The 22,521-nt window shown below is 62.5% G+C and overlaps 1 protein-coding gene across 2 annotated transcripts in view; it reads left to right on the plus strand.

Annotated features, from left to right (window-relative positions):
- Nucleotides 1-19,624, plus strand: part of SCARB1 (scavenger receptor class B member 1) — a 52,373-nt gene extending 32,749 nt beyond the window's left edge. The window contains exons 6-13 of one of the 2 annotated variants that reach the window (XM_054593976.1): nucleotides 407-522; nucleotides 2,144-2,310; nucleotides 6,384-6,502; nucleotides 9,652-9,725; nucleotides 12,947-12,998; nucleotides 13,837-13,983; nucleotides 16,935-17,063; nucleotides 19,368-19,502. In XM_054593976.1, coding sequence (XP_054449951.1) covers nucleotides 407-522; nucleotides 2,144-2,310; nucleotides 6,384-6,502; nucleotides 9,652-9,725; nucleotides 12,947-12,998; nucleotides 13,837-13,983; nucleotides 16,935-17,063 — 804 coding nt within the window. In that variant the 3' untranslated portion in view covers nucleotides 19,368-19,502. Of the gene's footprint in view, nucleotides 1-406; nucleotides 523-2,143; nucleotides 2,311-6,383; nucleotides 6,503-9,651; nucleotides 9,726-12,946; nucleotides 12,999-13,836; nucleotides 13,984-16,934; nucleotides 17,064-19,367 lie in introns of both variants that reach the window. The other variant, XM_054593977.1, reaches the window with a different exon arrangement.
- Nucleotides 19,625-22,521: the final 2,897 nt, after the last annotated feature.

Raw genomic sequence — 22,521 nt, forward strand, 5'->3', positions numbered from 1 at the left:
GGCCGCCGTTACGAGTTTAAAAACTTCCGCTAGAGTGCCACCTGCTAACGTCGTCTGGTTTTAGGGAGCGTCTTGTGGCTTCCTCTCTGAGGGGGTTGTCGGTGTCCCACCTGCCACCTCGCCCGCTCGCTGCGTCCGTAGCTATGTGAGTGGGGGGGCGCACGTTACAGATGAGGTGGCTGAGTCCCCAGCCAAGTCGCGCCTTCCAGGGCCCGTCCCGCGGCGGTGCCAGGCTGTCTCTCCGAGGGCCTGGCTTCTGTTCAGGGACGGCACTGGGAGCTGAGTGGCGCCGTCTACCCCAGGGCGCACGGCCTGGATGCCGCCACTCGGCCAGGGGTGCGGAGCCCAGAGCGTGGCTCCCGCGGCCGGGCCACCCTGAGCGCCGCGTCCAAATGCTTCCCCGCAGGTCAACTTCTGGCACTCGGACCAGTGCAACATGATCAACGGGACGTCCGGGCAGATGTGGGCGCCATTCATGACGCCCGAGTCCTCGCTGGAGTTCTACAGCCCCGAGGCCTGCCGGTGAGGGCGCGCTGGACCCCCGGGCCCAGGGAGGGGGGCGCCACCTCGCGGCCTGGCAAGTGACTTTCATCGTCACCCGGAAAGCGTTTCGGCTCCGCGCTCTCCCCAGCCCTCGGCGCCCCCTCGAATGCCTCTGGCCGCGCCTTGAAGCGCTAGACTCCTGCCTCTCGGTGTTTGCAAGGTGCAGAGAGGAGCTGCCGGCGTTGCGGTAGCTGCCAGGACGCCATCGGGGTGTGGAGGGCTGTGAAATAAGGACGCGATCGCTCCCTGGGGCCCCGCCGGGCGGCCCTAAGCCCGTCTGGGGGCTGAGACAGCCAGGCCGGCCCCTCGGCCTTCGGAGCTGCAGCCCCGGAGGTCGGCCTGGGCTGGGCGGTCGCAGCGGGCCCGGGGTCGGCTCCCGCACGTGGGGGTTCTCCCCCGGGAACTTGGACTCCCCTGCCTTCCGAGCGAACCTGCTGGAGCCCGTCCGTGTGAGGCGCTGGGGACACAGCAGTGACAAGATGGGCCAGGTCCCTGACCCTCAGGAGCTATGCCCGGGCTGGGGGGACGCAGGCTGATGTGCTCGGGGTGAGAAGAGATACTGTTCTGCGTGTGTTCACTCGGTACAAGTAGAAATTTCAGCCCAGAGAAAAACTGCAAGAGAGTGTAGGGAGCCCCCGCACACACGCCTCCCCTCAGCCCCTGGCCTCCCGGTGGCTTCTCTCCTGCCCCGCCTCCCTCTGGGGTAGATGTTTCCCGGGCCCTTTGCGAGAAACAGAGACACCTGCATACGTCACTATGTGTTTTCTAAAAACAAGGATGTTTTGGTAACCACATTACCATCAAAATAAGGCAATTTAACGTGGATATAATACCAGCTAGGCTGACAATGCTACCTGATAAAACTGTAACAGGCAAGTCCCATTCTCGATTTTAAATTTACTGCTGGTTGCATTAAAAAAAGGTAACGTGAAATTGGTGAAATTAATGTTAATGATGAGCTTCGTTTGCCCCCAGTATATTGCAAAGTACTATCATTTTGGTGTGTAAACCATGTAGAATGTTATTGAAGAGACATTTTACATGTCTTTCGGTGTCCGGTCTGAGAAACCTGGAACGTATTTTGCACCTAACGGTGCCTCCCCGCGGGGACTCCCCGGTCTCAGAGGCCCTGGCGCCACGTGTGACAAGTGGCTGCCCTGGACAGAGGTGAGCAGCGCAGCTCGCGTCCAGGTTCAAGTGTGGCTGCGCCTTTGAGAGCCGCAGCGAGGTGACGGACGGGGGCGGGCACGGCACCGCCGCCCGCGGGGGGCGACGCCTGAACCCCAGGAACTGGCGTCCGGTGTGTAAGGGTTCAAGGGAAGGACGTTCCAGGAGCAGCGGATGCGAAAGCCCCGGGGCAGGAGGGGCGAGAGCAAAGGGTGCAGAGAAGGGCAGGCGGGGGCTGGGCCCCGTCAGAGCTTGTGGGCCACGGCGGGGGCAGCGGGTCTCACGGGGATCAGGCTGCCAGCGAGGCCGCTGGGCCCCAGGGTTGGTGGTGCAGGTGTGGGCAGCGGTGGCTCCGTGTGGGCGGCCCTCGGAGGGACCTGGCGGCAGCCACCGTGTTCTGGGAGTCACTCTGCCCCCCGTCTGTCCCCCGCAGGTCCATGAAGCTTGTCTACCAGGAGGCGGGCGTGTTCGAAGGTATCCCTATTTATCGCTTCAAGGCCCCCGACACCTTATTCGCCAATGGGTCCGTCTACCCCCCCAACGAGGGCTTCTGCCCGTGCCTGGAGTCTGGAATCCAAAACGTCAGCACCTGCAGGTTCAGTACGTGTTGTCCGAGTCCCGGCGACGGCAGGGCCGGAGGGCGGGACGTGGGGGCTGGCCTATAGGCTGCGAACTTCCTCCTGTCCTCTGCTCTCTGGGGGAGCCCCTCAGGCCCCAGGCAAGGAGGGCAGAGAAGGAAAAAGCTGCGTGCGTTAGTTGCTGTTGTAATAAATTCCCGCCAACTTAGGGGTCCAGGACAGACGCCGCGCTAGCAAGCGGCTCTGTGGTTCAGCAGTCTGACGGCAGGCCTCCGGTCCCACCCCCGCGGTCACCCCCACCCCCAGCTCTCTGGAGAGCGAGGACTCTGGAGACCGCGCGGTATGCATCGTGCGATATAGGCCACGCCCCCGCCCGGGAGGCCCGGCGGCGGCGAGCTGCGAGATTCTTCTGGGATGCGTCACCTTGCACAGGCACACGGGTTCCGGGGTGAGGACGCGGACACTTTGGGAGGGCGTGTTCCTACCTCCCACACTGTGGCACGTGGTGTGAGAAAGAGCCTCGTGGCAAAGGCCCTGCACCCCATCTTGGCAGGGAAAGGAGCTGCCCGACTATTCTGTGTGCGGCCGTGGGGCTGGGCGTGACCGTTGAGCTGGAACGAGGCTCTCTGGCATCGTCGGTGGTTTTGGGTGCCAGTCCCCAAGGCACCCGGCCTCTGTCGCTCGATCTGACACTTGGATGCCAGCCCCCTTCCCCGCGCCTCACCCACCTCCGGTTCCTGTGCGCCCGGTAGCCCTGCCTCCTCCCCCATCCTCCAGCCCCCTCGCGGTCTGGGCTCCTGGCGTCTCTGACCCGGGCCCAAGCCTCTCCGGTTGGCGCCCCCCCCCCCCCGTTACATCGCGGCCCCCCTGGTACGATACGCCCTCTGGACTGTCCGGCATGGTCCCCGCTGGCCTCGTGTGGCTCTTTACATTGAAATTGGCGTGAATGCAATAAAATTGAAAAGGTAATCGTTCTTGGGCTGCGCTGGCCACATTTCAAACGGTCACCGCCCACCCAGGCCCGGGGACTCCGGGCGGCCTGGACGGCTCAGAAAGCGGCGTCCTGCCATTGTGGGAAGCTCCGCCGGACGCCGTTCCCGGGCGCGGCCCAGGGGACCTTCCAAACGCGCGGTCGCCGTCCACGCCCCAGCTCTGGGTGGCTCCCTGCCTCCGTGCGCGTGCAGCGAGGCCGGGGCGCCCAGGGCCATGCGGCGCCGGGCCTCCTCAGCCGGTCCGGGTCCTTCCTCCCCGGGTTCCCCGGTGGACTGTCCTTCAGGTCCGCACGACCCGCCCGGGCCCACCTGCCGAGAGGACTTCAAAATCACAAGGGAATTTAAAGCTCTTTACGTGAGCTCTTCCCTCTTACGGTGACATAAACACGTGTACAGACAGGTGCCCACGTGGCCGGTGCAGTTCGAAATCCCAGACAGCGGCCAGCATTTTGATCAACAAACAGAGCAGGAGCAGCCCCAGGCGCCCCCGCGGCCCCTCCTGGTCACTGGCCTGACAAGTCCTTTGTATGAAAGGAACCAAAAAGGGCCTCCTCCGTTTCTCTCTTGTCCTGGCCTCGTCGGCCAGGGTCGCTTGGACGCGGGCCATCCCCGATGTTGTGGGAATTGTAGGCGGCCTCTTCAGAGCCGTGTAGTGTCCTGCCCTGGGGCTACAGCCCCGTGTCCTCTCCCCCTTTACTGTGCAGGGGCGTCTGGGTTTCCAGCTTTTTGAGCGTTGTCATGGTGCCCCGGGAGTGTCCCCGTGTGTGCCTCCTGGTGCTGCGTTTCTGTGACCCTTTCTCTGAAGATAAGAAATACCCACAGATTTCCCTTTCCGGGTCTTGAAAATGTCTTGGACCCAGAGAACTCTCTGTTCTCAAACCTCCGCGCTGTGCCTGAGGCTTGCCCATCAGAGACCCTTCAACATCATCATCATCATCATAATCTTTTATCTCCTGAGCAATTAGAACAGGTGAATGGTGCCATAAAGCCATAAATTAATTAGCACTTTTAACCTGGGCGAGGTTTCTCCCAGTCCGTTTGGAAATAAAATAGAAAGAAACGCTTGCGTGCCATTAAAAAGCCAGGCGGGCTTAGTGTCCACAGCCAGGACAGGTGATGGCAGATCGGTCCAGCCCACGTCCGTCTCCCCTGGCCTTGGAGGCGTGGCCGAGGCCCCGGTGGAGACTCGCCACCTTCGCGGGCTGGCTGGGGGGCCTCGTCCTGTACCGAGGGCCGCAGTGTTGCCGCCTGTGCCAGCGGGGACCTTGTGTCTGCTCTGATGGTCCCCTCTCACAGCAGAGACGGGAGGACGGGGGGTGGGGGGAAACAGGGCGTTCCAGGCCGTCGGACATTGTCCCTGGGAGGGCTGGAGATGGTGTCAAAGGCTCAAGGACCTGGCTTCAAACGACAGCGACCCTCACGGTGAAGAAGGGCTTCCGTTTTCCGTTTCCTTTGTCCTCAGGCCGACCCCCAGGAGGGCGCCTGTCCAGCTCTCGCCTGTCCCTCTCACCGAGAAGCGGCAGGTGCAGGGCAAAGCCTTGCGCCAGCCGCAGTGTCTGGTTAGAACGCACAACGGCCACAGGCTTCCATTGTATTCGTTCCCGTGTGTCCTTTCTCATTGCGGCAAGTGTGTGTTTGCCAGTTACAGCTCAGATATAAGGTGCCTCCGCCTTTAAAATATAGCTACTCGAGTCAAGTGGTGGCTCTTGGTTCAAGGAAGCCAATTATATAAGAGTGTGTGTGTGTGTGTGTGTGTGTGTGTGTTTTATGGTCAAAAGGAAGAGGTGCTGGATGGATAAATTAATGTTGAGAAACGTTAAGGCAACAGATGTAGAAGGACCCTGGGACAGCGAAGTCAGACATCAGTAAACCCCCAGCTTTTATTTGACACCGGTGCTTGGCTTTGCAAAGAGAAGCAGAAGGAGCCCAGACATTTGAGGCCGCCAAGGAGGGGTGCGGCCTGGGCCCACGAGCTCGGCTGCAGAGGACAGGACCTCGGGAGGCTGGGGTTTGTTGGTTTGTTTGTTTGTTTGCTTTTTGCAATCTTTTTTCTTACTGAGGTGAAGTTCATAGACCATAAAGTGAACCACGTTCAAACGTACAGTTGAGTGGCATTTAGTACAGCCGCCGCCTCTGTCTTGTTCCCGGACATTCTCAGCACCCCCGAAGGAGGCCCCATCCCCGCAAGCAGTCACTGCCCTCCCGCTGCCCCAGCCCCTGGCTCCCCCCGGTCTGTGCTCTGTCTACGGTGTGCGTGTCCTGGGTCCTGCGGAGTTTGAGAGGGCCCTTCCTTTCCTCGCCAACTCACTGTCCCTCAGGCCCGTTGTCCTGAGCTCCTGGGGACGCGCCGGCGTCTGCCTCCCTCGGTGGGTTGGCGGAGAGCGTGGACCGCACGGGTCTGGGTGTGAATTTCTCGCTCAGGGGCCCGTGTCCGCCCCTGTTCACACGCGCCGGCGCCCACCCCGCGGACCGGCTGCTGGGCGAGAGCAGAGCAGGAGTGTCCCCTGCCCCATGCCCGTCGGGGAGGCCTGGCCGCTGGGGGCCGCCCCTGCGCCTGTCTGACCGTCGCCACGTTGCCGCCGGAACCTGGTCCGGGCTGCTTGGCCTGACGCTCCAGACGCTCCTCCTCCCGCCCAAGTTCAGACGCGGCCTCGGCTCCGCGGCGTGTCCTCGGCTCCCATGAGCCCTCCATGCAGCGTCCACCCCACCGGCACTTCCCCCTCCTGCGTTTGCTTCTGCCGCCCCTTCCTCCCGGAATGCCGCGTCCCGACCTCGGCCTGGCGCCTGCGGCCGTCCCCTCCCCCCGCCCCCTCCCCGGGCCGGGGCCAGCTGCTCCCCGTCACTGTCCCCCTGGCACAGGGTCAGGCTGGTCCCCTGCTGGGCCCCGTGCCTGGCGCCTCTCGGGCAGCTTTCTCTCCAAACAAGGGACTCTCCCCATCTGGTGACTGTTGTTTGCAGCTGGCCGCCGTCCGGGGGTGCCTTGCAGGTGGTGGCTGTTGCATCGGCTGCCCATCCCCGCGCCTAGCTCTGGCGCTGGCATGAAGCCTGTGGACGAGCCGACGCACCCTGCTCGCCTGACACCCCTCTGCCCTCTGCCTTCCAGACGCCCCCTTGTTCCTGTCCCACCCACACTTCTACAACGCCGACCCCGTCCTGGCAGACGCGGTGCTTGGCCTGCACCCCAACGAGAAGGAGCACTCCCTCTTCCTGGACGTCCACCCGGTGAGCCTGCCCGGCCGCCTGGGGGCGGGGGGTCCGGCTGCGGCACAGCCGCCCCCGCCTCTCCCCGGGCACCGAGCTGTGGGGGCAGGGTGGGGGGAAGCCTGGCTCTCTTTGGCTTTGGGACCTTCTAGAGTGTCAGACCGTCAAAGGTCCCTCCTTTGCTCTGATTCCATAGTTCAAGAACTTTATTATCTCCTTATAAGGGACTTGTGCCTATAAAAGGACCATAAGACCGTAAATTAATTAAACATTATCAGCCTGCAAATTGCCTAGAGCAGCCCTCCGGTTGTGCCAACGTACCATAAAGATTGTGAAGTACAAGAAGAGCCTGGGACATCTTGCAGATAAATTGGGGAGGCGGGGACAGGAGGGTTTCAGGCCCGCACGGTGACCCTCCCTGTCTCTGGGTCCTGAGCCATTGCCTCTCCTCTTGGCGTCTCTGTTTCCTGTAAAATGTGTCCATTTCGGCTTGGTGGCGGCCACCACGGATCTAAAAATCCAGAGGGTTTCTGGCTCCTGAATGGACCGCAGTCACCCCCATGGGCCTCTTTGAAGCTCTTCTGCCTGATGCTACTCCACACCATTGTCTGGGGCGCTTCTTAGCCACTGATGCGACCTGCTGGCCCCTGGCAGTTCTCGCTCTCTCCCCCCGCCCCCTCTAAAATCCCGGGCTCGTGACGGCAGCTGTGGCTGCAGCCGCTTCCCAGCGGGCACACGTGTCTGGCATGCTCGCCGTGACGGGGGCACTAGCCAGGCGCTCCCGCCTGCATCGGCTCGCTGAGCTTCCCCAGCGGTCGGGGGTGCGGGCACAGCCCCTCTTGTGTCGTGGGGACGGGGGTCGGCCGTCCGGGCGGGTTGAGGGACCCCGCCAGCAGACGGGATCGCCGGCTCCGCGGGGACTTCTTGGCCATCGCCGGAACCCCCTCAGCCAGGGCGGAGGCCCGGGGACCCCAGCGCGCGTGGCGTTGATGCCGATGGAGGGCGAGTGAGGACAAACTGCATTCTGACGCAGCCCTCCCCGCGCCCCTCCTTGACGTCCCACAGTGCTCTGCGGTCACTGTGACTCGGTCGCTCTTAATTAATTACGTTGACGTTGTTCGTTATTACCGTATCGCTGACGGCCTTCCCCATGCTGGACTTCACAGCCCCGTGACTGTTCTGTAACTGCCATTCGGACTTGTGAATCCCTCCCCCTTTCACCCAGCCCCCACCCCAAATTTTAACCAGTTTTGAGGTGCTGGCCGGTGGCCCCCTCTTCTCTCCCTGAGCTCGTTGCAGCACAGCCGTCTCGGCTGCTCCTGGGAAGCCCCGGGAAGAGCCAGGCCTCTCATTGGTCCTCAGCAGGGACCGTCACTTCAGTGTGTGGCTTTCTTCCCCACCCCCGCGCAGCAAACCGGCAGTTGGGGCGGCCGGGGGTCCAGGGAGGCCCCCAGTCGCGCACAGCCGGGCCCCCCCACCCCCCCGCTGCCCTCTCCTCTCCGTGCGGGGCAGCGAGGCAGGAGGGGAGAGGAGGTAGCCTCTTCCTTTCTGTTGTTTGGGACACTGGGAGGGTGATTGTGGGGTCTGGGTGCTGCCTGCTAGACACTAGCCCCCACCCCCACAGCAGGTCTCTGGAAACTTCCCCTGAGTCGGGGGTGAGGGCGGGGCAGGAGGCAGACCTGGCTCCCTGGTCCCTGAGGTCGGTCGGGGGTGGGGGGGGCGCCGCAGGGCCCTGCTGGCGAAGCCGCAGCCATAGGGATCCGCCGAGGACAGGAGGGCGGACCTGCGTGCAGAGCCGGGGCGCGGTCCGTCGCAGAGGGCGGACGGGGGAGGGTTGCCAGCAAGGCCGCCCCAGGCTCAGTGATGGGCTTGGAGGGAGGGCGCAGGGGACTCAGCGTGTCCTCGGGGTCAGGGTCACGCTCCAGCCCAGCGCAAGGACGCGAAGCCCAGTCACAGAGGGAAAGGCCCGCGGGGCCACGTCTCGGGGACACGGGCTCCCGGCCGAGTCACCCAGGCCACCTTTACTCCCTCCGGCCACAAGCTGAGGTGTGGTGTGTCCTCCACCGGGGGAGCCCATGAGAGACTGAGCGCCCAGATGTTATCGGGGGGCTGGTCACCTCAGCCCCCTCTGCCCAGCAGGTCCCCCAATGCCCGACGCCCCGCAGGACAGCCGGTGTCAGCCTGAACAGTCCTGCACACAGAGCCCCCTTATCCGTCAGGGAGGGGCGGGAACCCTCCCGAGACCCGGGTCCCGGGCGCCAGCCCTGGGCCAGCGTGCCAGCCCCGCGCAGGGAGGCAGCCTGGCCGCCAAGCAGACGCTTTTCCGCGCAGGGTGGTCTCCCTCCTGTCCCGCCAGGTTCTCGAGGTCAGACTGTCCTGGGTCGTGGCAGCCTGGCCTCTGACCTGCTCCTTTGTGCCCCCCAGGCCCTGGTGGTGGTTGGAACGCCCGACGTCCCCCTGGCGCACGTGACGCTGACACGGTCATTTAAGGCCCTGGGGCGGCTCTTGCAGGGCACCCCTCGCCCCCCGGGCAGCGCGCCTCCAGCCAGCAGCCCGGCAAAGAGCCCGCGGGGAGGGGCCCGGGTGCCCCGCCCCGCCCCCAGCCCGGCTTCCTTCCCCTCGTGCTTTCCTGACGCTGTTTCAGAACCCCCTCTGGACTGAGGCCCTACGCGTGGGTCACTGCCGTTGTTTACTTATTCTTTTTTAAGAAAAATAGATTCTGTACAAAGGAAGCTTTCTATCACGACCTTGAACAGAAATGTAAAAATTCTCCATAAAAAGAAGGCGGCACCATACAAATAAAGGAAGAACTGCCACTAGGCTGCAGGTGATCAGGAAACTCTGGCGTGAACTGAGAGGAGATGGGCCGTCCCGACCCGCAGGCCCCTTCTGTTTAACGGCGGGGGGTCGGGGGGACTGGCGGCTCCAGGTGTCTCTCTGCGTTTGGGGAAGGGTCGCCGTAGAGGGCAGGCAAACGGGATTCGGGCTTTTCCACCCAGGCAGCGCTTGCCCTCCGGCAGGGTCCCGCGAGGCCGCAGGGAGGCATGCGTTTACCTTCCGGGGTTCAGAGCGAGGAGAAGGGGCACCAGGGCAAAGGCAGCGGAGCGGAGCCATCCCCCCTCGCGAGCGGGACCGGGGAGGCCAGGCCCTTACTCCGTGTGTCGCCGCAGGTCACAGGAATCCCCATGAACTGTTCCGTGAAGCTGCAGCTCAGCCTCTACATCAAGTCCATCAAAGGCATCGGGTGAGTGGGTGTGGGGGAGGGGTGGGCGGCAGCCGCCCTGGCGGCCGTGGTATCCGGGCCCCGCCGGTGTCCCCTGAGGGGAGCCTCCGCTCTGCGCCGAGGCCCCGCCTGCATCCTGACGCCCCGTGCTCCCCTCGTCCTCTCCTAACTCGGGCCCCCCCCCCCCCCCGCCGTTGAGGCAGAGCGTCCCACCCAAGCTGTTGGCCGCTCAGCCGAGAGGTGTAACTAAACCCTGGAGACACGGGGTGCTCGGCGGTGGGAGCTCCCGACAGCCCTTCTGCGGTGACGGTTCGCGTGGTGGGAGGGATTTTTTAAGCACCGATTTAAAAACATTTTTTTGGAATCATAGCTTTATCAAGCTTTAATTCATATACCATAAAACCCACCCTCTAAAAAGGTACAATTCAGTGACTGTGGTATATTTGCAGGGCTGTGCAACCATTGCCACAATTTTATTTTTTAATTAAATTTTGGAAAGATTTTATTTACTTACCTTTAGAGAGAGGAGAAGGGAGGGAGAGGACATCCATCAGTTGCCCCCCACATGTCCCCAGCTGGGGGCCTGGCCCATGGCCCAGGCATGTGCGCCGACTGGGAATCGAACCAGCGACCTTCTGATTTGCAGGCCGGCGCTCAGTCCACCGAGCCGCACTAGCCAGGGCCCATCATGATTTTAGAACATTTTCATCAACCTTCCCCCCAAAACACCCCCCGTATCCATTAGCAGCCGCTCCCCACTTCCCTCAGCCCCAGGCAACCACCGGCCTACTCTCCGTCTCTGTGGACACGTCCATTCTCACATTTCCCATCGATGGAACGGTACAACATGTGGCCTTTTGTATCTGGCGGCCCTCGCCCAGCATCATGTTTCCAAAGCTCACCCGCGTTGTCGCAGGTGCCATAGCTCCGTTCTTTCTCACGGACGAATCACATTCCATTGCACAGGGGATGGACCGCATTCTATGTACTCATTGATGGATATTGGGGCGGTTTCCAGTGTTTGGCCGCGGTGAACGGCGCTGCTGCAGCTGCTCGTGGATGAGTGTCTCGGGCGTGTGTCTCATTTTCCCGGGTGGACCCCTAGGAGCAGAACCGCTGAGTCAGACGGCAACTCTGTGGGCGGCCGTTGAGGACCTGCTAGGCTCTTTCCCACGCCGCTGCACCGTTTACATTCCCATGGGTCGCGTTGGAGGCTCCGATTCCCCAGCCCGGCCAACTTTTGTTACACTGTTATGTTTTGACCTGGCTGAGTGTGCTGGTTCATCGCAATGTCAGCGTCTGCCCTTCTTAGCATATTTGAAATAGTTTCATTTAGAAAAGTGTTCTCTAGAAAGACGCCTGGGCTGTAGGAATGCAGGCTTCTGTGCAGCTTTGGGAACCGTCTCTCAGCCGGAAAGAGAAGCACGCCGCCCAGGAGCAGCGGGGAGCGAAACCTGCGCACCTTCCCCACCCCCGCCTGGCTCTTCCTTTGCGCTGGGAGGCCGCTCAGAGCGTTAGGTCTGGAGGCATGTGTGGGTGTGAATGGTACCCCCGGTCTGGCGCCCAGGCCTGAGCTCCCGGGCCCAGGACCCTGGTCTGGTAGCTCAAATGCACCTGGGCAGGCGGGTGACAGAGCAGAGGGCAACCGGGGTCGGGAGGAGGGGTGGCGGCCAAGGGCCAGCCCTGCCCCGCACCAGGAAGGGGCCCCGTGTGGTCCCACCCTATGCATTTTCAAATGCATTTTTCAAAATCGGGATCTTTAACAGGAGCTGCCACCATTTTCACCTGTCAGGAGTGAATGCAAATTCTTGACAAACGCTGCTCAGGGCAGCAGAACCCCTGGGGAAGGGGGGTGCTGGATTCCGCCTGTTGGGGGCTTCAAGCTGCTACCCCGGGCCTGCTTGGGCTTCTGTGGCGGGGTCTGCCCGGCCGGCGGGAGCCCCGGTCTCAAGGGAGCCGGTCTCCGCCACTGTGCTTGCGCCACCTGGAGGGCAGATGAGGAACAGGCCTGGGAAAGGCCAGGCCACGTGGCTGCCCAGAAGCGGAGCTGTGTGCCTGTGGGTTGTCAGGGACTTTTGTGCTGTTTGCTCACAGGGCTCTGTCTTGCGATAAAATGCTGCTTGTGTCAAACTCACAACAGTTTTTACACATGCAGATCAAAGGCCAAAGGCTCCTTTCATAGCGTGCTCCGAGCCTCTCCCCTGTAGGTGATGCTGGGTGAACTCACTGCACTGCACTAAACCCTGCTTACTGGGTGGCTGGCCCCACAGACCTTTGAGAGTTGTCACGGGGATCTGGCTCTTCGTGCTGCGTCTGGTCCCCAGCCCCTGAGCGAGCTCCATCCCCAGAGTACGGTGGCGCCTGTCAGCAGGTCTGGGGTGGGGGCGCCCGGAATAGCCGTGTCCACTGTAACACATCATCACGACAACGACCTGTATAAACGTGGAGCACTTTTCCCGTGCTGGGTATTTCTCCGAGCACGTTGCTCATGTTATTCAGTCCTCACTTGAGCCCTCCGAGGAGGCGGCGGCACAGAGAGGGCAGGCAGCTGCCCGCGGGCCCACGGCAAGCCAGGGAGGGGCTGCGTCCGTCCCCGAGACCACGCTCAGGCTCGAGGTTCGCTGGGAAGGCCACAGGGCCCAGCGTGGGGTGGCTCTCACTGCCGTGATTTACCCCAGTGAAAGGGTCCAAAGCGAAATCAGCAGAGGAGGCCCGCGGGGTGAGGCTGGGAGAGCCGGGCGTGGTCCACGCAGGCCACGCTGAACCTGCAGCAGCGCGTTGAGTGGACACATGTGAAATGCTGTCCCCAGGGAAGCCCGTGAGAAACTCAGCACCTGGGGTATTTATTGGGGGCCATCACCTAGGCCTCCTCTGCCTTGGCAGGTCCCCAAACCCCAGACTCCCCGAAGGACAGCAGGTGTCGGCCTAAGCCTCCACCTGTGTGTAAGCTGGGTGCGTGGCCACCCCGAATAAAACTGGGGTCTGTTTCCAAAAGGGAGGACTGGCTATTGGCTGGATCACAGGCAGCCCTCCCCCCTCTGGGGGGGTTTTCAACTGAAAAAGCTCTTGCCCGACGGCCGCATTGCTTCCTGCCAGGAGACACCCGTCCCCTGAGCCTGCGCCGGTGGCGTCCTTGCTGCCGCGGCCCGCCTGACCCTGGAGCTTGCGGCGGCTCGGCCACGCCTGCCTGCGGGAGGACTCCCTGACCAAACTTCTCACTGGTTTGTCTCGCTTATTTCCAGACAAACCGGGAAGATCGCGCCGGTGGTCTTGCCGCTGGTGTGGTTTGAAGAGGTAAGGCCACCTGGCTGTACCTGCACTGGACTCCCTTGGGTGTGGCGTCTGGCTCCGCAGTGGGGAGTCCGTGGGGGCATTTGAGGCTGGGGGCCCTTAGTGGAGGGGAAGGCTGGGCCAGGGGAGCCGGGCCGTGCGACCTGGAACACTCCAGGGGAGACCTTTCACTCTGCAAGCACGTTGTCAACCATCCCACGGAGCCGGAAGGACCGCTGGGGGTGAGGGGAGACAGCAGCTTGTGAAACTGGGACAGGGCAGCCCCGGGGGGTCGTTTTTTGACTGTACCGTGAGCACTTCTCCTGAAGCGAGGGAAGTTGATTTTCGGGGTGTCAGCTTTTCATGAGAAATTTCTCTTCTCCCAGCTTTGCAGGGTTACTTCTGCATTTTAAACTAGGGTGAGCTGGACAGACAGCCTCCACAAGTGAAGTGCACGGCGCAGTCTGATGTGGGCGGGTGGGAGCAGAGCCCTGCTCTGCGCACCCACTCAGGGTCGGCTCGGCTCCCCCCACCCTGGGGGCCTGCCCCCCTCGAGACCCTCAGAATCCCTCCCTGTCCAGTGGGTGAGAAAAGTAATGGAGAGAATCCCAGGGGCAGGTTTTCCCCAACCAGACGTGGAAATTGTAGCATCCCTGTGCCCACGTCCCATTGGCCAGAATGCGATCACATGGTCCAGCCAACCGCAAGGGACTCTGGGAAATGTAGTCTCTTCGTAGGGCCCTGGAGGAAAGGGAAGCCGCCCGCAGGCTCTAGTGGGGAGGGGGTGGAGGGCAGGGGGTATGGCGTGGGGAGGCCTCTGTGTGTGGCCCCAGCCCACGTGCCTGTCGTTCTCCCTCCCCAGAGAGGAGCCATGGAGGGCGAGACGCTTCGGACATTCTACACGCAGCTGGTGCTGATGCCCAAGGTGCTGCACTACGCCCAGTACGTCCTCCTCGCCCTGGGGAGCCTCCTGCTGCTCATCCCTGTCGTCTACCAGATCCGGAGCCAAGTAGGTGGCGGCTGGACCGTGGCCGGGCTGAGCGGCCCTCCGCTTGCCTGCCAGGGGCGGAGGGGCTCTGGTGGGCGCGCCCCGTCGTCCCTCCCCGCCGCCCCGGCCGGGAGCCCGCCTCGGGCAGTGGGCGGGTCTCTGCGGGAGGCGGGGCAGCTGCCGCCGGGTCCTCGCGTCTTCTGCATCCTGCATGGCGTCTTCTCTGCCTGTCCTGGGGGCCTGGGCACCTGCCCTGCGAGGGGCTGCTGGTGGGCTTTGGGCTATGAGGCCTGGTACTTGAATGGCTTGTTCTTCGAGTCCGCCCCGGCGGTGCCGGGCTCCGTCAGGGACAGGGAGTGGGGCTTGCGGTCTAGGCCGGGAGGTGGGGGGCGGGGGGCGGGCGTGCGGGCGGAGGTAACGGATGAAAACCAGGTGAACACACAGAAGAGAATTTCGCTGATGAGAACGGTGAGAGTAGAGGCGACGGGCTAGAGCAGGGCCGTCCGATAGGAATACAGCCTGAGCCACGGGTGCGGCTTTAAGTTTTCTAACAGCCACGTTAAGTAAAAAAATTAATTCCAACCATGTATTTTATTTAACCTGAATAGACCCAAAATGCGACATGTAATCAACATGTAATCAATATAAAAATGGAAATACCAATTTTGGCACTAGGTTTTCCATGTGAAGTCCCTGAAATCAGTGTGCTGTTCACTCGTACAGCAGGTCTGGATTTGGACTTGCCCCGTTTCAAAGGCTCCACAGCCATGTACGGCGTCCTGACTGGACAGCGCAGTGTCTGAGGGGGTTGGGGACACCTGCAGAGAGTGTCGGGGAAGGCGGAATTTGAGCCCAGAGGCGGACGCTAAGAAGGCACACGGCGCCCGGCCTCAGAACGCATTCCTCTCGGGAAGGAAGGAAGGGCCGGTGGCAGGCCCCGTGGCCAGGACGGCGGGGCGTTCGGAAGGGACCCCGCAGCGCCAGGGCGGCTGGACGGGAGCGAGGCGATGTCACACAGGGCGGAGGCTTTGTCAGCTGCTATGAGGAGGCGAGGCCGGGACCAGCGAGGAGCCCCCAGCGAGCGAGGGTGGTGGCTCTGACCGTGAGGGCACAGCTTATTTTTGGAAGGGAGCATAGCTGGAGAAGAGGACAGCCACCCTCTGGAGGCCGGAGAAAGAGGGGGTGATAACAGTACCCATTCTTGACTTGATGCCACGCATCCTTTGCATCCTCGGAGGGGGCGGGAAGGCAGAAAGAGAGGAAGAGAAACCTCCACGTGAGAGAGAAACACCGGTTGGCTGCCTCTTGAACGTGTCCCAGCCAGGGACCGAACCCACAACCCAGGCAGGCGCCCTGACCAGGAGTCCAACCGCCACTCGCTCTGCGCGACAACGCCCAACCCCCTGGGCCGCACCGGCCAGGGCTGTGCAGCTGTCTTTTTCCCGAGGCACCGGGCACAGTCTCGGGGGTTCAGAAACGGCCAGAATGTGAGTCTGGAAACCAGGGGGCAAGACAGACTGGAAGCAGCTCCTGCATCCCATGGTGACAGGCCTGTGGCCGTGGGGCTTCAGGGACACTGCAGGGACAGGGGACCCTGTTCAGTCGCAGGGGGTCCTGAGAAGCCGTGGGGGATCCATGGACCAGAAAGCCACCTTGGCGGCCCCCACCTTGTCCTGGGGCCCCAGGCCAAGGCCTTGGGGGTGGGGGGCTGCCCAGCCCCCGCCGCCCTGGCCGCCGCCACACCTGCTTTCTGCCTCGGCTTTGGCTCCTTCCTCCTCCTGTCTCGGGGCGGCTTGCACGCTCGCTCGCTTGCTCGCTGGGAGAGGCCTTCCCATCCAGGCGCCCCGCCTGAGCCCTCACACCCTTCACCATGGCCTCCAGGCGCCCATGCCCCGGGGAAAGGGCGGCCAGCTCTGGCCGGGTCGCGGCCTCTGGCATCTGAGCCCCAACCAACGTTGGGTGTCACGAGACTGCTGGGGGCCCCTGTGCTCTGTCACTGCCCCAGTGACCGCTGAGCTGAGTGGGGCTGTCACGCCAGTGAGCAGAAGGGAACTCCCTCCAGTTTTTTGATTTAAGTTACGCTGAGAGGGCAGAAGGGACCAGAAGCCAGAGCTCCCAGCCCGTGGGTGCTTCCTGGGTGGGCTTCCGCTGGTGAAGACACACTCAGCCACACACGAGGCCTCCCGGGGGTCTACCTGGTGAGTGGCTGGGCCAGGGGAGGGGGCCAAGGCAGCCTCCGCCTTCTGTCCCCTCTGTCTCCTAATCGCCCATCGGAAGGGGGCCAGGAGGGGAGCAAGGACACCATGTGGAACGCTGGCTTGGGCCCCTTCCCGGCCTCACTCCCAGATCCGCGCCCAGCCCCCAAGCCTGCTGAGAACACTGCTGTTCCCGTTGTCCCCAGCGGCGAGCCAGCTGGGGCTCCCTCCCCTCAGGTCTCCGTGGAGGCCGCCCAACTAAAACGTATCCCATTTTGTGTGTTCCGGCCTAGCTGGGGTCAGGCCTCGAACGCCCCGTGTTTGTCCCAATTAGAAAAAAAAAAAAAGGGTCACCTGCCGGCAAACTCCACGTATTCAAATTTTTCTTCAGAGAAGTCTTTCTTTGCAAGTTATGCTTTACAAAGAATCAACAGTCTTTTAACAGAAAAATCTGTTTCCGGTTGATTTCAAATGCCCCTGCTGGGCCCGCTGGGCCTTGACCCCTAAACGCCTGAGCGGGCACCGTCTTCAGCTCAGCCGTCCGGCCCACCCGGCGCGTCTCCTGCAGAAGCCAGGCTTCTTACCCTGGCGAAGGGCGGCCCGCCCCCTGCCCCGCCCCCGGCCCCAGCCCCCGCCACGCCCCAGCCCCTCCTGTTAGCGCTGTCGGACGCCAGAATCCCACAGCCTCCTCCGCGCTTCTCTGAAGTCCAAGAACCATGTGAAACGTTTTCTGTGTGGCCCCAACGTCAACTATAAATTAGCTTGGTTGTCTTCTAGGAGAGATGCTATTTATTTTGGAGTAGTAATAAAAAAGGCTCAAAGGATAAGGAGGCCATGCAGGCTTACTCCGAATCCCTGATGACACCAACTGCCAAGGGCACGGTGCTGCAAGAAGCAAGACTGTAGGTGGGTACCAGGTAACGCCCCCCCTCCCCTAGTGAGTAGCGCTCCGGCCGCCTGAGACTCCCGGGCGTTTCTGCTGCCCAAGCCTCACCGGGAGTGTCGGCGGCGGAGAGATGCCTATTTGTATCTCCTGCTTTGGTGAACCACTCTCGCCTCCGAGTGGATGGCAGCTGCTGCCCCGCAGGACGCCAGGTGTCCTGGGGGCCGGTGTCTGGCTGGCACGGCCGCAGCGTGGGGTGAGGGTCAGCTGCTTCTCACGGCTCTGGGGCCGGAGCCTCCTCCAGGATGTTTGCGAAACACGCAGCTCCTTCTAGACCTCCTGGTGGAGAACTGGGAAGGGGCCCTGGAGTCTGCATTTCAACAGCCTCCTAGGGGGAGGCTGGTGTAGACAGGTCCACATGAAGTCTGGGGGGACCGAGGAAGAGAAAAGAATTCAGGCCGCCTCTGAGCACCAGCTGAATATCCAGGGCTTGGCCTGAGGGCAGGATGGCCAGATTGAGCAAAAATAGTCAAATACGCACAGAAAAATGAAGAAATAACAATGAGAGGGCTCCCGATTAAATCTGTACCTCAGGTCAGCGGTGGTTTTTAGGACAAGCGAGCCCCGCACAGTTGACGGGATGCACTCGCCCGAGAGCCTGCTCGCAGTGCTAGCCTGACAGCGAAGCCGCGCCAGGTGCCCCGGTTTCACGCGGCGCCCTGTCGAGGAGACGCGGCCAGCGGGCCAGCGCCGTGGGGGGCTCCTCCTCCTGGGCCACACGCCAGGGCCCGCCGTCTGGGGTTGTGCCTCAGACGATAGCTGTTATTTTGGTTTCTGAAAAATGTGTCTTCCCGTCGAGCTTCGGGGCCTGCTCGGGTTTCAGTAGCTTCCTCGAGCCGCAGGGCTGGCATGAGGCGACACCCCAGCTCGGCAGGGCCAGCTGGCCGCCTCCAGTGCCCTGGCCTGCCCGGGCGGGAGGAGGGAGTCAAACAGAAAATGCTAGGTGGTGGGCGGGGGGCGTTTGTGTTGGCCTGCGCTGCAGGTAGGTCCTGCGAGGAGGAGCGGAGCACGCGGTGCGGGTGGGGGCGGGGGGAGGACAGGACGGCTGTGCGGCCCCTCCTCCCCCCACACTGGGGGGCTCCTCTTGCAATCTGGGAATAAGAGGGCGGGGCCCAACCACAGGGCCCGGGCTTGGGGGCAGCGTCCTCGCCTGGGACGCCTTCTTGTGTGCAGTTTGTCCTCAGTGGCACCCTGTCCCCTCCCCACCACGATTCCCTCCAGCAGAAACCTGCTTAGCGTTCTCAGGGCGCAGGGGCGGCGACATCTGGCCGAGGTTCGGGGGCTGCTGACTTATCACAGGTGGAGCTGGGAGCTGCGAGACCAGAGCCAGGATGTCCGCCCCACCTTCCCCCAAATAAAAACTCTGCTGGGGTCTTCCCCCTCTTTGGCCGGCAGAACCCAATTTCCAAGTTACCAGGGAAGTTTTTGACTGGTCAAGGCAGCTCCGCCTCCCCGCGGAGGACGCCCTGCCCCCCCAGTCCCCTGTACTTGGGGCTTTGGCTTCTGGGGCCGGCGCCTGGAAGTGGCCAGTGCTTCGGGACACCTGGAGTCCCTGCAGGTGGCTTCTGGCCGGTGCCAAGTACCGGCCTGGTCACTGGGAAGGCCTGTCCCAGCGGAGCCTGGTGCGGGGCCCTGTGAACAGGCACAGGCGGGCTAAGGGGACGCAGGGTTGCCCCCATCCTTATCTTAAATTTTTTTAAGTTGAGAAATTCATTGTTTAAATGTAAACCGGATAAGCCGCAACGCCGGGTCCCCTCTCACCCTGGCTCATCGGCTACAGTTAACGCTTCTCATGCTGACGCGAAGGCTCGTCTGCTGCCCAGTGCCAGCCTGCCTCGGTGGCTGATGTCACGGCTTGTGTGTCGCTCTGCAGCTGGCCTTCCCCGCCTGTTTTCCATCTGTGACGGCTGCCTGGCTTGAGGGCCGTGCTGTGACTCTATTTTAAAAACGTTTTCTCCTCGTGACGGGCATTTAGGTGGTCCCAGTTTTGTTGTGGTACCAGTGTTGCGCCTAAGCCCTCACGCCTAGCTCTGCCCTTCCCGTGGGATTAGGCAGGCCCTGTCGGGCCTCGGCCTCCCCCCTGAAAAAGAAGGGGCGGGCAGGGCGAGGTGGCGTCCAGGGAGCGGCGGAGCCACTCTGGAGCTGCCCCGGCGGGGTTGTACCAGCAGCTCGCGCCTGGACCCGGGTCGACGGGGCAGCCGAGGGGCTGGGAATGTGGGTGGGGCCTGGTGACGGGGATGGTGACCCAGTTCCCCTCTCCTCCACAGGGTCCCAAAGACGCCAAGAGCCAGCCCAGCCCTGCCGCTCCGCCAGACCAGCTCCCCAGCCCCTACACCCCACTTCTGCAGGACCCCCTCAGCGGACAGCCCACCTGTCCCAAAGCCTGAGCCTCCCAGCCGCTGCACACGCGCACCCGCACGCTGCACACGCTCCCAGCACGGGTACCACACGCGCGCGCGCAGGTGTATACAAACACTCAGGGATGGAGATGCTGCCGAGGGGACTCAAGGGGAGAGGCTCACCAGCAGGGACTGTTCTGGAACCTTCTCTCCAGGGCACCCACAGGCCTGTGGCCTTGTGTCCTCTCCCTGGAGCGAGCCTGTTGAGCCATGGGGCCACCTCTCCCCAGCGGCCGGCCCCGTCAGCCCGGAAACACTGCGGCCCCCGCTTGGGGGCTCACTCAGCAGGACAGAGCTTCGCCGGGAGGGGCGGGCCACCGTCCTGAAAGCCAGTCCAGGAGTGCAGGCTTCCTGTGCCACAGCTGGGGGGCAGGGGCTGTGGGCTCAGGCCCAGCCGGGCCCGAGCTTTGTCCTCTCTGCAGCCACCAGGCTGGGGCGCAGCCCCCGCCACGGGCCTCGGAAACCCGCATGAGGGAGAGAGGCCCGTGAGGCCACCCCGGACCTGTCCTCACCCCCGCGGGACTCGGGTCTCTGAGGCCTACGCAGGCCCTGCGTAGGGGAGTCTGGGGCCCCGTCCCTGCAGCCAAACTGACATCGTCCTGCACACTGAGCCGGCCACTCCCTGCTGGGGTGGCGGGGGCTCTGCCCCGAGCGGCCCCCCACGCGGGCCCTGCCGGCCTGGGGGTCGGGTCAGGTGGCACCCGCCTCCCGCGGCTCCTGGTCTCCGGGGCGAACCTCTGTCTCTTTTCTACTGGAAGAAAAACAAGTTTTATCGTCTTTTAAAAACAATTCACTATGGAAGTAATAAACCTTTTTAAAAAGTGAACACTTGAGTCTGGGACAGCCTGTTGTTTGCTGGTGGGGGTGAGTCGGGGGGCGGCTTCCTGTGTTGGGCCCTTAGGCGCCAATAGCTCCTTTCTGGAAGCTTCCACGAGTCTCTCCCAGGCTGGGCAGCCGACTTGCCTATTGCTTGGCCATTTCAACATAGCGTGTATTTCACATTTTCCACGTGTGTGGTGGGAATGCAGTTCTGGTTGAGAAGGGGTGGCGTCCAAGGCCATTCTGACCACAACTCAGGTGAGTAGCTTTGCCACTCCGTCACAGAACCTGCTAGACTCTGTTTTCTGCACGTTTATATACAAATCGAGGGGCCTGTGGGGTGTGGTTCTGGGCTGCTGCTTTTTCTTGTTACACAAATGGCAGGAAAGGGGCAGTTAGGAGAGCGGAGGGGGCCGGGGGGCCTGGGCCTGAGACGGGGCTCCGCCTCTTAGCTGACCGCTCTGTGCCTCAGTTGCTTCGCCTCTAAAGGGGAGGCGACACCCACCTCTTTGCCCGGTTCAGGGAGCTGACGCCCCGATACATTCGGGGCGTCAGAACGTAGCTGACACGTGGGGGAGGCGGTATGCACCTGCCACCATTATTATGACCTACGACGACTAAGCGCCCTCACCTTTTTCTGTCCAAGTTGGACACGGTTTGTCTGTCGCCGTCCTGGACACTGCTCTGGCCCCACCATGTGTCAGCTCGTTTTTCATGGCTGCACAGGCTTCTTAAGGATCAGAGGCACTGACGCTCACAGCCCCCTCTGCACGGCTCGGCCGTGGTTTCCAGTTTTCCCCTGTTGCAAACACATGCAACATTCCTTTTCCCTCCTTTACTATGATGTGCTGGGCCCCGCGCCCGGAGTGGGGATGTGTCACAACACGGTTGTTGGAAAGTCTCTCCGGGGACTCGCGGTCACTGGGCGGGCGTTGGAGCCTCAGCGGATGCCGCCCCGCCTCCGCCTCCTGGCCGAGCTGCTGGGGCTGGGGCTGGGGCTGTGGACGAGAAAGGAGCGGGGACTAGCCCAGGCAGGCCCGGCGCAGGCGGACGGCAGGCCTCCCCCACGCAGGGACCGTGGCAGTAAACTCGGGGGAGGGCGCGGCCATGAACACTGCTAACCAGAGGCAGACCCCGGACTGGCACCTTCCCTGCCGAAGGTCAGTCTTTGCCTGAAGGGAGACTTGCTGTTGTGCGTTTGCACCTAAAATGACATGCCTTTGAGAAACGGCCGTTTGACCTCCTATTCTAGACCCCCCCCCCCCCCCACACCAGGGCACAGTCCCCACCGCAGCGGAGCCCCTCACTGTCATCTGGTTGCCCAAACACCACCCCCGTGGGCTGTAAGCGTCAGTGAGCCGCCCAGCGCCCACCAGCGTCACGAAAGGGCGCGTCTCTCCGTTTTCCTTTCCACGCCCCCATCGCCCGCTTCCTCTGGCTCCCTCAACCCACCACCCGTGGATTTCACATGCCCCGCCCCCCCATCCCACGTCTTCCCCTCTGGTTCTGACACAGAAAACAAACTGTCACACGGCCCTACTCCGGAGCATTTTCGCAAGTCCTTGACATTGCTGCCCAGCAATCGCCGTCAGTTTGGCTCGAATAAACTCAAACATTGTCTCCAGGCGCGCACGTTTCTTGCACGAACAGGACGGGCTCCCAGCTGGCGGCCAGGGGACGCGCCGCTGCGCCCTAAGCCAGGGCCATTCGTCCGCAGGGGCCTGCGGGCCCAGGGCACACTCCCAGGCATCGTTCAGGAGCCCAGAGAAATATGTTTATTTACTTAAAAAACAGAAGACACACCCCGAGCTTTTATGTTAAAAAAGGTTTTAAAACTGAATGCACTCGTCCTCACACCAGCGCGGCGGTCAAAGGTAATTCTAACTCTACTAATGCAGGGGGTCGCTGCGCAGCCCGTGCGGCGTCAGCTGCAACATCATCAGCGTCGCCGCCGTGACGTAGGGTCCCCGTGTGAGGACCTGTCCATGAGTCGATGTAGCGTCGCCAGCCATGACGACATAGCACATAGACGTCCTGTGGTGACGCAGCATTGCCATCCCTGGTGGTGTAGCAGCACCCTGATGACTAGGTAGCTGTGGTGACGTAGCGTTGTCGTGATGACGGAGACATCTCCAAAGACGCCATATGCGTCGCCATACGATGACGTGCCGTTGCTGCGGAGACGTACTCGCCAGCCCCGACA

This window comes from Pteronotus mesoamericanus, unplaced genomic scaffold (assembly GCF_021234165.1).
Source record: "Pteronotus mesoamericanus isolate MK-2021 breed Mesoamerican mustached bat unplaced genomic scaffold, CSHL_Meso_final scaffold_507, whole genome shotgun sequence".
Classification (NCBI taxonomy): Eukaryota; Metazoa; Chordata; class Mammalia; order Chiroptera; family Mormoopidae; genus Pteronotus; species Pteronotus mesoamericanus.